Source organism: Homarus americanus, unplaced genomic scaffold, assembly GCF_018991925.1.
Source record: "Homarus americanus isolate GMGI-L3 unplaced genomic scaffold, GMGI_Hamer_2.0 scaffold5589, whole genome shotgun sequence".
Taxonomy (NCBI): domain Eukaryota; kingdom Metazoa; phylum Arthropoda; class Malacostraca; order Decapoda; family Nephropidae; genus Homarus; species Homarus americanus.
Window position 1 is genome coordinate 3,996,250 of NW_024736650.1, and position 14,086 is coordinate 4,010,335.

Below are 14,086 nucleotides of genomic sequence, written 5' to 3' on the forward strand. Positions count from 1 at the left end.
TAGGTTAGGTTATTGTAGGTTTGTTAGGAAACATTGTAGGTTAGGGTATTAGTTTAAGTTAGGTAACGCTAGGTTAAGGTATATTTGAAGTTATGCTAGTTGAAGGTTATGCTACGTAAGGTTAGGAGTGGTTGAAGTAAGGCGTACCTAGAGTATTTGGCACCCGGGACGGACCCTTCTTTGGCACCCCCCTTCCCCCGAGATGAATAATTTTAAAAATAAAATACTCAGAAAATATATAGTGTACCATGTTTGTAAGTAAAATTTCAAGCGGATTACCGTATTGTGCTGAGCAAATTGGGAATAAGGAAAATGCAGGACTTTAAAAATTCAGCAAACAGATAATACTGCATGACACCGATATAACAAAAACACATCTTCAACCACAGAGAAAACTTCACCAGTAAAATTTTTCAAAAAGATAACAGGAAATCCAGTCTCAATGCTCAGCATATTCTTCAAAGATGAATAGAAAACACATTCGCAGACTTTGCTTTCGAGCCTTAATTTCTCCAAAGTGGTAAGTGACCTCATCCAAATTCACTTTCTTTGCATATTCATGGTCATTTGAAAGTAAAGCCAGGTTTGTCAATCTTGTCTGACTCATATTTGAGTGAAGGAATTTTTTTTATCAGTTTCAAATTGGAAAACTTTTTTTCACATGAAGTAATAGACAGTCAAAAAAACCTCAAACACAATGACAAGCTTGGCAGGGATTCACAAAAATACACTTTTACACAAAAATACACTTTTACAATAAACTAACAACTGCAATGCTGTTCACTTCTTTTCTTATTCAAGGCTGATTTTGGCAGCTTCCAAATGCTTCCGAAATCGTCCAATTTCCACATTGATATCTTCAGCAGAGAATTCATCGAACATTTTAGTAAATTTTGGAATACACTTCCGAAGTTGTTCTTCTGTTACAACGACCAAAGAGTTTGGCTGAATAGCAGCAAAGATTGACAGAATGTGATATCGCCTTTGAACGAATCTCCAATTCTTGATGAAAGCGATCAAGGCATTCAAACATATGCCTTTTCACTTCCTCTAGCAATGTGAGTCCAGCATCCTCTGCCATCTCTCCTGGCATCATTTTTTGAAGCCTTATCCTCCCTCTTCTCTCCATAGAAATGCCCATTTCCTCACACTGTGAAGTTGCATAATGAATGGCCCTCTCCACAATTTAATTCCGCTGATCTTCAAGAAACAGCTTTAAAGCTTGGAGCTTCACAGTGCACTTTTCAAGGCTGATTCCAACTGTTTGCAAACACTTCTGTGTGAGATTAACTTCTTCCAGGACTTCACACCAGAAAGAAAGATAACTCAAAAAAGAGAAATCACATACAGCAGACAGCAAAACCTGGGTTGATGCTCTTGTATCGACATTTTCTTTTGGATAACGCAGTGCTTCAAGGGCTGAGGTCAACTTTTCAAAATTTGCCTTCGCTGGCTTTACAGCATCATGATGAGCACTCCATCTGGTCTGGGAAAGTCTTTTGACTGTCAGGCCCATATTCTCCTTTAGCACCTCCCATCGATGAGGTGAGACTGAAAAGAAGGAATAGACTCTCTCCAAGGTTCCAAAGAAGGTCACACATGAAGAAGTGCTTCCAAATGAGTGCACCCCAAAAAGGTTCAGAGAATGATTTGCACAAGGCACAAACAAAGCCTTTGGATTAATCTCTCTGATCTTTGACTGAACACCACTATGAATGCCAGCTATAGTGGCAGCATTGTCATATCCTTGACCACGGCACATGTTTATGTCCAGTCCATCTCTCTCCAGATGTCTCAGGATATCTTCCGTGAGCTCAGCAGTAATCTTTCCAGCAACAGGGAAGAAGCCCAGGAATGATTCCCTTACTTCAACTGTGTCGCTTTCAATATAGACATATATGAACACTTCAAACATCTGATCAGTGTGGGACACACCAGGAGTGCTGTCAAAAAGAATCCCCAATTACTTTGCCTTCTTGGTATCAGACACTATTTTCTCCTTGACATGGCTCCCCAAAAGACAGATGAACTCGCCCTGAATCTTTGGAGAGAAATATGAGGCCACTCTCCTCCCAGGTGGAATAGCATGCTTAACCCTCACAAAATGTTCTTTCAAAACAGGACCATAATTTGACAGCAACTCCGCCAATTCCAGGAAGTCTCCTTTGTTTGCTGATGAGAGATCCTCCTTGTAACCACGAAAAGAAAGATTCTGCTGAGCCAGGAACAAAGTGACGTCTAAGAGGCGATGAAGAGTATTCCTCCATTTCTTTCTCTCATTGTCCATTGCTGCTTGATGAACTTGATCAATGGTTTTTTGAAGCTTTATCCCTGCTGCCAAGGTCTTTAATTTCTCCAGGCATGAGAGATGTTCCTTGGAAGCCTCATTGTCAGACACCTTTGGGTTTAGCTTCCACCATACTTGAAATCCAGTGACAAAGCTGGATATCCCAATTCCTGTCATCAAGAGCAAACAATCTACAGAAAACGCAAAAAAATTTTCTCTTGGTGGATAGTAAACCATCCATGTTCTCTAAACTTTCTCGCCATTTGGCAGAGCTTTATAGAACCATGAAGCGGTCAGCTGTCGAATCTCCCCTTTGGATTTCTGTTCTTGTCTTTGAACTGCACTGAAAGGTCCATCCTTATTTTGGAAGGGCTCACTTCCACTCTTGATGAGATACGTTAGCTTCAAGTCAGGCTATTATAAAATTATCTAGATTTGGGGAGGTACAATTTAGATTTGTTTTTTATACATTGAAATTAAGTTATGTTACATTTTAGTTGTTGGGTTATGTTACGTTAGGTTTAAGTTGGGTTATGTTACGTTAGATTTAAGTTGGATTATGTTACATTAGATTTAGATTCGGTTATGTTACGTTAGAAATAAGTTGGATTATTTTACGCAAAATTTACGTTAAATTCTCTGTTATTTGCGACGGAAACATCATAGATTTATTGTCTAAGCTATTGAGTGCAAAGATTCGGTCATGGGTAAAATGTGTGAACACTTTAATAGAAGAGAACCGTCTTTATATCTGTGTCCTCTACAATAATTAGACCCTCGTGAGTTCCTTCATTATACACTGTCACCACTACTGTCTCATCTATACACTGTCACCACTACTGTTACATCTATACACTGTCACCACTACTGTTACATCTATACACTGTCACCACTACTGTTACATCTATACACTGTCACCACTACTGTCTCATCTATACACTGTCACCACTACTGTCTCATCTATACACTGTCACCACTACTGTTACATCTATACACAGTCATGACTTAACTAATTTATTTCTTATAAAAACATATTGCATCCAGTCACGATACAAAAATAATTGGTCTTCATCAGAATAACCACTATTATGTTCATTACACTTCACATCAGTACCCGTCCTTCATCAAATAACTACTGCTATCATCTTCATCACAACCAATGACCTCCTTACCTCAGTCATTCCTTCTTACTATAACACCCAACACATCAGACTGCACCACCTGTTAGAGTACAGCACCACATGTTATATTATAGCACCACATCTCAGGTACACTCTTCACCTATAAGTATGGAACTCCTCGGTATTCTTCAGGTACGCATACCAGGTACCTCGTTCACACTCTACTCTTGCTAAGTAGATGGGATACTTCCCAGGTAATCATACCAGTACTGGTTCCACACCTGACATCCTTAGGTCACTCCACGTGACGACCGCGAAACTTCTCAAACACATAATCATGTTCTCCTATCCTGGGTGTTGTTATGTAGGGTATCCACAGATTCACAGTGGAGCTTGCATAATGGCCATAACCAGTACACACCACACCCGGTAGGTTCCTCACAGTGTTGCTTGCATAATGGCCATAAGCAGTACACACCACACCCGGTGGGTTCCTCACAGTGTTGCTTGCATAATGGCCATAAGCAGTACACACCACACCCGGTAGGTTCCTCACAGTGTTGCTTGCATAATGGCCATAAGCAGTACACACCACACCCGGTGGGTTCCTCACAGTGTTGCTTGCATAATGGCCATAAGCAGTACACACCACACCCGGTGGGTTCCTCACAGTGTTGCTTGCATAATGGCCATAAGCAGTACACACCACACCCGGTGGGTTCCTCACAGTGGTGGTTGCTAGGCCTACGTTCTGGGTACGTACCTGTTTTGGTGAGAAGTCGGGCATCACTGAGAATAATGCCTGAGGGGCTTTTATCACCACACACTATTACAACTCTATTACTTCACTTAATAACGTTAGAGAAGGTTTTAAGATGTAAAAAAAATGCTAGATAAGTCTCTTGAGTGCTGATGAAGCACGATGGAGTTCACTGACCTGTTTTGAGGAGAAGTCGGGCGTCACTGAGGGCGATACCTGGGTCACACACTGAACTAGGCCTACAGTTTCCAATCTTTAATTTTCACTTTGACATTATTCTGGTTCTCACATAATACACTTTCCTACCTATTGTGACCTTATGCCTTATAATTATATATCTTAATCCTAAATCTAATATACTATAGGACTAGGCGTGTGTCTGTCTGTCTGTCTGTTCTGGGCAGCCGAAACGGCACAATCGTTTTTCATCAAACTTGGTGGAAAAATCGCAAAAAAAAAAAATTCGTAGAGTGGAACAAACCTGGTCTCATGTCGATGGTTTCTTTAGGAAGGCATTAATTAACCATTTTATTTACGATGGAAAATGATGCAAGTCTACGGACTTGGCGCACCCTAATTAACCATGCAAGTCTACGGACTTGGCACCCCCTCATTCGCTGTACGCTAGCCAAGCACGAGCGCTCAAACTTTCACTGGGCACGAAGGTGCCCGTGATCACTTGTTACATACTAAAGTAAGGGTGTGGTTTGCTAGTTCCTGGGGAAATTCATTGGGTTATAACAATAAACAGAGAGAAGCTCAGCAGCCATGTACATGGTACGATGTCCTCCGTAAACTTCCTGGTACGTCTACGGGAAAGGGTCAAGGGGGACGTGATTGCTGCCCGTATCATCCTTTGGGGAGATATCCCCACATCCCCTGATTTCGTTATGCAGAAGACCCGACAGCCGCACCCTTATCACTACCTCCTAAGATGTCCCCACACACAACGCTTCCGTGACGCCTGCTGGACCACCACTCCACGACCCCCTGACGGAGACACGATGATCCTCCCAATACTGGCCAGATATTTTGTAAATAATATTAATTATGTGTTAAAGGAACATCCTTCCTTCCTTAGGCTTTAGTAAGCCCCTTTATAATATTTATACTGTATATACTTTTCACACTTGCCAGATGATTCTGGTGTCATTGTACAGGGGTACCTAGTGACAGCACTAGGATCCCGCTTCCTCTATCAAGGAATAAACTCTGCATCAATTGCCACTGTATCGTGGTTATTCGTTACATGGGGTAACGAGGTGTACTAATCTCACACCGAGGTATACAAGTACAAGATATTTTCTTTGAAGTATAGTTTCTGGATCACTTCCAACACTTCACCTATGCCTGATACCTTTATCCCTTCTCCAGATCATTGTTCTCATATATTTTCATCTGATACTTGAGGTAGCTATGCTTACTAATCATTCACAGACGTAAATATTATGACCTTCAGACACGGTCTACACTTATCCCTTATAGTACACTAGTCCGTATCAATTGGACCTTCACAATCATCGTATAGTTACCTTTCGTTCTCTTTAATACTATCAGTACATACACTTAATATTATATGACCGTACATTGGTACAATTCGTATGAAACAACATACAGCAGGAGAGTTTTCCCATATAAAAGTTTCCCATTTTCTACTGTTTTTTGTGACTCTACAAGCGCCGTGGATTTGATTGTTACATAGCGTAATTTGAATTAAAGACATCTTAAGTACAACAGTATACACGATCGGCCATTTTTTTAACACCCGGGTTACTTATTAGTGTCCCAAAAGCGCCCTCCGAGCTGTAATCCATTATTTAAACCAAATTTTGTCGGGTTACCATTTGGTAGTCCGACAATATTATTGGAAAGTTCCGGATAAGAATAACGCCCGTATTATTAATCATCTTCCCTTGAGGAGGGTCGTCGTGTTTCAACCCAAGTTTTAAATAAAATGAGTCCTGAAGGACACTGCAGTACTGTACTTAACTGGGTGGTGGTGATAAAATTAACTAATTCAAATAAAATTAATTTATAATATTGGAACTAGTAGTTAATTTTTCCGCCATGCCACCCCGTTAAGTACTGTAAGTGTACTGTGGTCCTTCAGGAATTTTATTTAAAACTCGGGTTGAAAAACGACGACCCTCCTCAAGGGAAGATGTTTAATAATATGGGCGTAAGTCCTCGGGTGTGGGTAGGCACCCGAAAGACTTATCCCGAATGTTCAAACTAGTTATATATGAATAGAAAACGTCTCTGAAATGCAATATATGTAAATTAAGATGAGATAATAAAGAATACAAATATTTAAATGTCCTAATAACCTGTTGAAATGTATATATTTTTAAGAGACCGTCGTGTACCCCGGTAATGTTTTACCTTCAAGCATTGCATTCCTACACTCATCCTCTTTTAGCTTCAAGTATGTTAAAAAACTCTCTTTTCTTTGTGATAGATACATGTAATACCATTTCCAATTCGCTAATATATTATATAGGAAAGATATAAGATGAGCCAAATATACTAGGTAGGTTGCTGAGGTAATAGCTTACTACAAGTGTCCTCTGTGACCCACGCTGATAATTACCGTGGGAAAAAATCTACTATATTTCACTGTTTGGGTTGTTGTTGTTCCGGTTGTGTTTAGGTAGCCTACTACCAATGTTTGTAAGATTAGATTAGGTTACGTATAATATTTTTTTAGATGAAATGTTTGAACTCGTGTCAGTCCTATCTTACATTACCGAAACAACAATAAACAAAAGTTAAATATACTATGGACAAATTTCTTAAAGAAAGTCTCTGTAATGGATATGCAATACGCTTGTAAACTATTATCAAAAGTAATTTATCTTATATTTTTTTATTCATTTTCAAGAGTGAGAAACAATATACGTACGGTATGTTGTGTTGTCAATAGTAAGAGAAACAATCGAGACCCTGCAATTGTGTGTAAATGAGGCAGAAAGTCAGATCAGCAACCTGGGATTTGGTCACAATTACAGTAGTTACCGCAATATATAGATAATACATATTAGATTTTGTTTTATTTTTTCAGGCTGGCATTATAGGATTCTGGTATTGTTATTAGTGACCATCAAAATCCTTTTGCTTATCTCTGAGGATGAGTTCATAAAGAGGTATAGGCTATCCAAGGAATGCATCCATGAACTTCTTGAACGAGTAGAACCACATACGTAAAGAGTTCAAGAAGGATGAGGCAAGAAATATAGTGTGCGGTCTACAACATAATTGGGTTAAATTAGCTTAGCTTAGGTTAGATTAGTTCAGGTTAGGTTAGGTTAGACTAAATATATCTTTGTACACCGAAACTCTAACTCCTGGATTTTGGTCTTTGTTTGGAAGTGTAAAGTGTATCGGGTTATTTATTCAATGTTATGCAGGGGAGGGGGGGGGGGCATCACCACTGCACAGTACTCAGCACCCACGAAAACCCCTAAACCCATCTCCCACATACAATAATACCACCAGGCCATAATTACAGTGCAGTAATATACAGGTACTCCTTGACTTACAACCTACTCGACTTACGAACACCCGGACATACAACTGCCCCAGTCGTACCCAAAATTTTTAAATTGCATATTTTCGAGTACCGACATTTGTGATTGCTGTGTACTGACAAAATTTTTGTTTGCAATTCCATTTAAAATGGCTTGGAAGCTTAAAAGTGAAAGTTTTGTGGTGCTGAGAAAAAAAAAGAGAGACCCATTTTAGATTTTCTATGCATTATTTTCAACTTACAACCTGGATTTTGGTCCCTAACCCAGTTGTGTCGGGGACTGCCTGTATTCATTACACAGAATTAGCCAATACGTACAGTAATCACAGTTTATACATTATCAGTTATGACACTGATGGCAAAGTCTTCATAATTTAACTAGATTGCCCAAGGACAGAGGTGGAATTAGGGCTGCACTCTTGACATATGCCACCAGTCAACAGCTGTAATGCTTGCTCAAAATACATGACGCACAGCTTGGGCTGATAAGGTATTGTACATACTAGTGAAATCCTTTAAAGCCTCCAACATAACACCATTCAGTTCTTGTGTACTGTCCTTAATAATGGCATTGAGGCATTCATTCCTCGTTCACCTGCTGTCATGATCGTGATGACGGCTAACCTGAAAACCTTAAAGATTCATATTACGCTCAAACGTCCACAAAACCTTCTGAGTCCCCTAGTGAAAACATCCCCCGTTTTCTCTGTTTCCTTGATGACGTGATCGATAGGCCTTCTTTGTCTAAAGGAAACTTTGAATATAATCTGCGGATTTCGTAGCAAGACGCTGTATGTTGGGACTTGTTGCCATCCAACCCTTTGTAATAAATTTAATTTTGCTTTTGATAGCTCAGTCAGAGCATTGTTAGTGAAGATAATAGTAGGGAATGAAACCGAGTTCATAGTCTCAGTTTCAACATCAGAGTGTACAGTAAATTAATTCATCGAAATAGAAGTAGGTGGACTCCCTGACCTATTTTGAGTGAGAGTGCCCCGGGCATTTCAACCGTTAGTAAGTGCTCGCCCCTTCACCCATACAGGTAGGTCATTCCACTGTGTGTTGTAATTCGCCCTTCTTTACGTGATTTGACCCAATTAATAGTTGATTGTGCAAGTGTTACAGTAACGTAGTTGATATGCTCCGAGTGAAGTAATACGTCTTTAACGTCCCCTGAAACGTGATGTCGTTGTCACCGTTAGTAAGTGCTCGCCCCTTCACCCATACAGGTCCCTAATGCAGCCTAGGCCGTGTCTGTAGCATGGATGTTGTATCCACTATGTCTGGGGAGATGTCCGAGGTCCAGTAGGATCAGTTACCTCCGTGAGATACCGTCAGACACTTCAGACTACCTATGGGCCCCATAGCTGGCTCGTCTGACCCTAACTCTCGGCCCGCGAGGTGACCCCGGATCACCAAGCCACACACCACTACCAGCCCCCCATCATTGGTGGATGAGTGTCTAACTCAGTAGGGCTATTTGTGTGATGGGGTTATTCCACTGGGATCTTCAGAGTTTGTTGGAAAGTACCTCATGGTGGGTGCTTGAGTATCACTCCTGACGACTGAGTGTTGTAGTGGCAGTTGCCCCTGGTCTTAATGGTGCTAAGTTACTGTAAGAGTTTGTGTTATTGAGTATGTCCACCCAGTAGTGGTGTGAGTATGTTGAGCCCGAGGGCATAGTACCAGATTTCGTCTGTTGGTACATATATTCTTTCTCCTACCTGCATATTAATGTTTAAATAAATTTTGTATTTGTATATTGTGTCTATTATTTACCTACAGTATCTGCCGTTATTTCTTCCCTATTACTTGATACTATCATTACATATACCCACGAGCCTCCTCTCGTCACGCTACCAATGGTTATAAGTATTAGAGTAAAGAAAAATGTTATAAGAGGCACGGCCCTTATACTGCTTCCTTTTCTTCCTCCCGTGACTGGATGTTGATGTTGATGTTGCTGGTGGTGGCACGGGTGATCCTGATGCTGGATCAGTTGATCCAAGTGTTGCTGTCGGTGCAGACGCTGGCATTATTGGTGGTGGTGACTGCCTCCTTCAATTTTGGCACGCATATCAGCCTGGTTTGTTTACATTTATCTTGGATAAGGAGTACCAACCCTCTCGAGTTGCGACGTTCGGGTTACTATATAGTAACCCGGTGTTCGGGATTGCTCTTCGGGCTTGCTGCCCGAGTGTTTAAAAAATGGCCGAATGTCTCTTGGTTGAGGATGATGTTGACTAATAGCTTTTCTCTACTGTGACAACTCTCTCCACTATCCCACTTATTGTCACAAAACATATCATTCATAATTATATTTCATACTGATACATAGGATAATAAAAGAAAACATTATTAGTCATCTGCTTATAACAAAATACTCAGTTCTTTGACAAACAAATACTACATGTAAGTAAGTTATACATGTTTCACTACACAGAGGAACTCCTTCATCTCTCAAGTGTAGGATACAACAAGGTGGTGTTACCTGCCAAGTGTAGTGTGTTCATGTAATTAACACCAACACCTGATGTCACTAGACAGTGCTGCATACATATGGTGGCCATACACTGATGGTGATGATACGCACTGATATTGACATTCTAGTGACACATGGGTTTACACTTGGTGATGACACATAGTGGCAATTCATCTCTGTAATAAATGTTGGCGAGACAGAGTTTTTATATGGTGGTGACAGCCAATAAATGTTTGTCACAAAAGTACCCTGTATGAGATACAGGGAGGGTGCCACATGGTGGTGGTGATACATGTAGGTAGTGATACAGGGATATTAAACATAGTGGTGGTGATACAGGGAGGTTAAACATGGTGGTGGTACAAGGAGGAGACACATGGTGGTGGTGATGCAGGGAGGTTAAACATAGTGGAAGTGATACAGGGAGGTTAAACATAGTGGAAGTGATACAGGGAGGTTAAACATAGTGGAAGTGATACAGGGTGGTTAAACAGTGGTAGTGATACAGGGAGGTTAAACATAATGGTAGTGATACAGGGAGGTTAAACATGATACAGGGAGGTTAAACATGATACAGGGAGGTTAAACATAGTGGTGGTGATACAGGGAGGTTAAACATAGTGGTGGTGATACAGGAGGTTAAACATAGTGGTGGTGATACAGGAGGTTAAACATAGTGGTAGTGATACAGGAGGTTAAACATAGTGGTGGTGATACAGGAGGTTAAACAGTAGTGGTGGTAGTGATACATAGTGGTGGTGATACAGGGAGGTTAAACATAGTGGTAGTGATACAGGAGGTTAAACATAGTGGTGAGTGATACAGGGAGGTTAAACATAGTGGTAGGTTAAACATAGTGGTGGTGATACAGGAGGTTAAACATAGTGGTAGTGATACAGGAGGTTAAACATAGTGGTGGTGATACAGGAGGTTAAACATAGTGGTAGTGATACAGGGAGGTTAAACATAGTGGTGGTGATACAGGGAGGTTAAACATAGTAGTAGTGATACAGGAGGTTAAACATAGTGGTAGTGATACAGGAGGTGACACATGGTGATGGTGATACAGGGAGGTGACACATGGTGGTAGTAGTGGTACAGGGAGGTGACACGTGATGGTAAGGGAGGTGACACATGGTGGTGGTGAGGGAGGTGATACATGGTGGTGGTGATACAGGAGGTGACACATGGTGGTGGTGAGGGAGGTGATACATGGTGGTGGTGATGACAGGTGAGGTGACATGGTGGTTACACAGGAGGTGACACATGGTGGTGGTGATACAGGAATGACACATGGTGATGGTGGTACAAGGAGGTGACACATGGTGGTGGTGATACAGGAGGTGACACATGGTGGTGGTGATACAGGGAAGTGACACATGGTGGTAGTGATACAGGGAGGTGACACATGGTGGTGGTGATACAGGAAGTGACACATGGTGATGGTGGTACAAGGAGGTGACACATGGTGGTGGTGATACAGGGAGGTGACAAATGGTGGTGGTGGTGGTATAGGGAGGTGACACGTGGTGGTGGTGATACAGGGAGGTGACATGGTGGTGGTGATACAGGGAGGTGACACATGGTGGTGGTGATACAAGGTGACACATAGTGGTGGTGATACAGGGAGGTGACACATGATGGTGATGATACAGGGAGGTGACACATGGTGGTGGTGATACAGGGAGGTGACACATGTTGGTGGTGATACAAGGAGGTGACACATGTTGGTGGTGATACTGGGAGGTTACACAAAGGAGTTATACACATGTTAAGTGATACAGGTAGAAGACACATGGTGGTGATACATGGTAAGGTGAGCTATGAAGGCAAAACAACACCACAGTCAACCACTTTAGCTTCCCTGATGAAATAAGCTGCACTCTGTACCACCTCAAGTCCTTGCACCACCTGACCAAATGCACGCTCACTTTTTGATTCATCCCAGTAGATGCAGAACTGGGCACTTGTAGGACTCCAAGGGTCATCCTTATATGTCACCAGCCCCTTGCCAGTCCTGTTGTACTCGTTGCGGTAATGCATCCCTGACAGTAGTGGGGCCCCTCCCTTGCCATTGTTCTTCTCATAGTCTCCACCACTTATATACCATCTTGTACTGCCCCACACAAAATCTCTACTAAAGATACAGGAGTTGAGGTATGAGGGACCTTTCTGCCCTGTACACAACCACATGAACTGTTTGGCCATCTCAGTGTCAGGACTCAGCTGGATGTAGATCCTCCCTTGTGTTGATCCCCTCCACCCCAGGTCTAAGAAAACTAGAGTGGAGGAGGAGTTCAGCAGGTTGACCCGAGTGGAGGAGTAGTTCAGCGGGTTGACCCTAGTGGAGTAGTTCAGCGGGTTGATCCGAGTGGAGGAGGAGTTCAGCAGGTTGACCCGAGTGGAGGAGGAGTTCAGCGGGTTGACCCGAGTGGAGGAGGAGTTCAGCAGGTTGACCCGAGTGGAGGAGGAGTTCAGCGGGTTGACCCGAGTGGAGGAGGAGTTCAGCAGGTTGACCCGAGTGGAGGAGGAGTTCAGCAGGTTGACCACACTACTGTACTGCAATTATAATTATGATAAATCAGACAATAAATGGAATTATTATCATGAAGAAATGAATAACTGTCCAACTAAATTACAAAGGAAACTGAATTTGTCTTTTTTTGTGACAAGTGGAGTGAAGGACAATATGATTGACAAGAAGTGTACAAATGGAAGATAAGGTTAAATAAAGGTGGTATGAAGAAGGTATTTAAATTATCAAATACATTAGTTCAGAAATAGAGTTGTAGATAAGTGGAACAGCTTATTAATACAATTATTAACACAATTACACTACAGTAGTAAGTTTCATATACTGTATAAGTTAGACAAATAAATAAATGATAACGGTTAGGTGTAAACAGAAGCTGCCTCACATACACCAATAAACCTACTGATTTTTTTTTTTTTTTTTTTATACAGGGATTAGCCCACCCGGGCACAGGTCACTGACCCACATCTGGCCCTGGGGGGAAAAAATGTAAATAAAAATAATAATAATAATAATTAGTCCATAGTAAATCAAATTTATAAAATAATAAATTAAAAATGATAACAATAATAATAACAACAACACTGATAACAATAACAATAATAATAAAGAACCATAAAGAAATAAAATAATGAAAAAGATTAATAGAGAGAGATGATATATGTACTGTACAGAATGTTGTGTTGTCAAAGTAAGAGAAACAATTGAGACCCTGCAATTGTGTGTAAATAAGGCAGAGAGTCAAATCAGCAACCTGGGACTTGGTCACAATTTTTGTGATGCCATATGGCAGCAGGGTCTACCCCATTAGACAACACATTATGCTTCCAATATCTTCCCAGGTGGTAGTGCCTCCCTGTTTGATAGCTGCCTACTACCTAGATACTACAGGTTGTGCCTCTCTAGTCCGGCATTCTGAGGTCCGGAACGATTTAGTTTGCCCATGGAGAAAATTAATTTGAGTCTGGTACTTTCGATGTTAGACTAAATTTGGCCTTATTTACCCTATTTTTTGGCAAATTATTACCTGTAATAAAGCAACAACCTAATAAACCAACAAAAATAACACAGATAAAGTTAAATAAAAACTAAAAACAACACAGAAATGTTCTTATGTTCTACAGCTTTAGCTAGAGTTGAACCTGATGGCTTGGCAACTTCGTCATCCGAGTAAAAACACACACAACAACATTGGCTGTCTTTATGTTTTAAACTTTACCACCACTGGTGGGTAGAATTTTTTTTTTAATTCAGAAACATTAATGAAAATATATATGAACAGTAAATAAGTGTTGCTTTCATATTCTTATGTAGAGTAATGACGATATGTTTTCACATGTGCGCACTTACATACGCGATCTCTTTTTTTTTTAGCAT

At 41.0% G+C, this 14,086-nt stretch overlaps 1 protein-coding gene across 2 annotated transcripts in view; it reads right to left on the reverse strand.

Annotated features, from left to right (window-relative positions):
• Positions 1-11,771: 11,771 nt before the first annotated feature.
• LOC121872310 overlaps positions 11,772-14,086 on the reverse strand; it is a 42,166-nt gene continuing 39,851 nt past the window's right edge. For both annotated transcript variants that reach the window (XM_042375012.1, XM_042375013.1), the window contains exon 6: positions 11,772-12,735. In XM_042375012.1, coding sequence (XP_042230946.1) covers positions 11,998-12,735 — 738 coding nt within the window. In that variant the 3' untranslated portion in view covers positions 11,772-11,997. The remainder of the gene's footprint in view (positions 12,736-14,086) is intronic.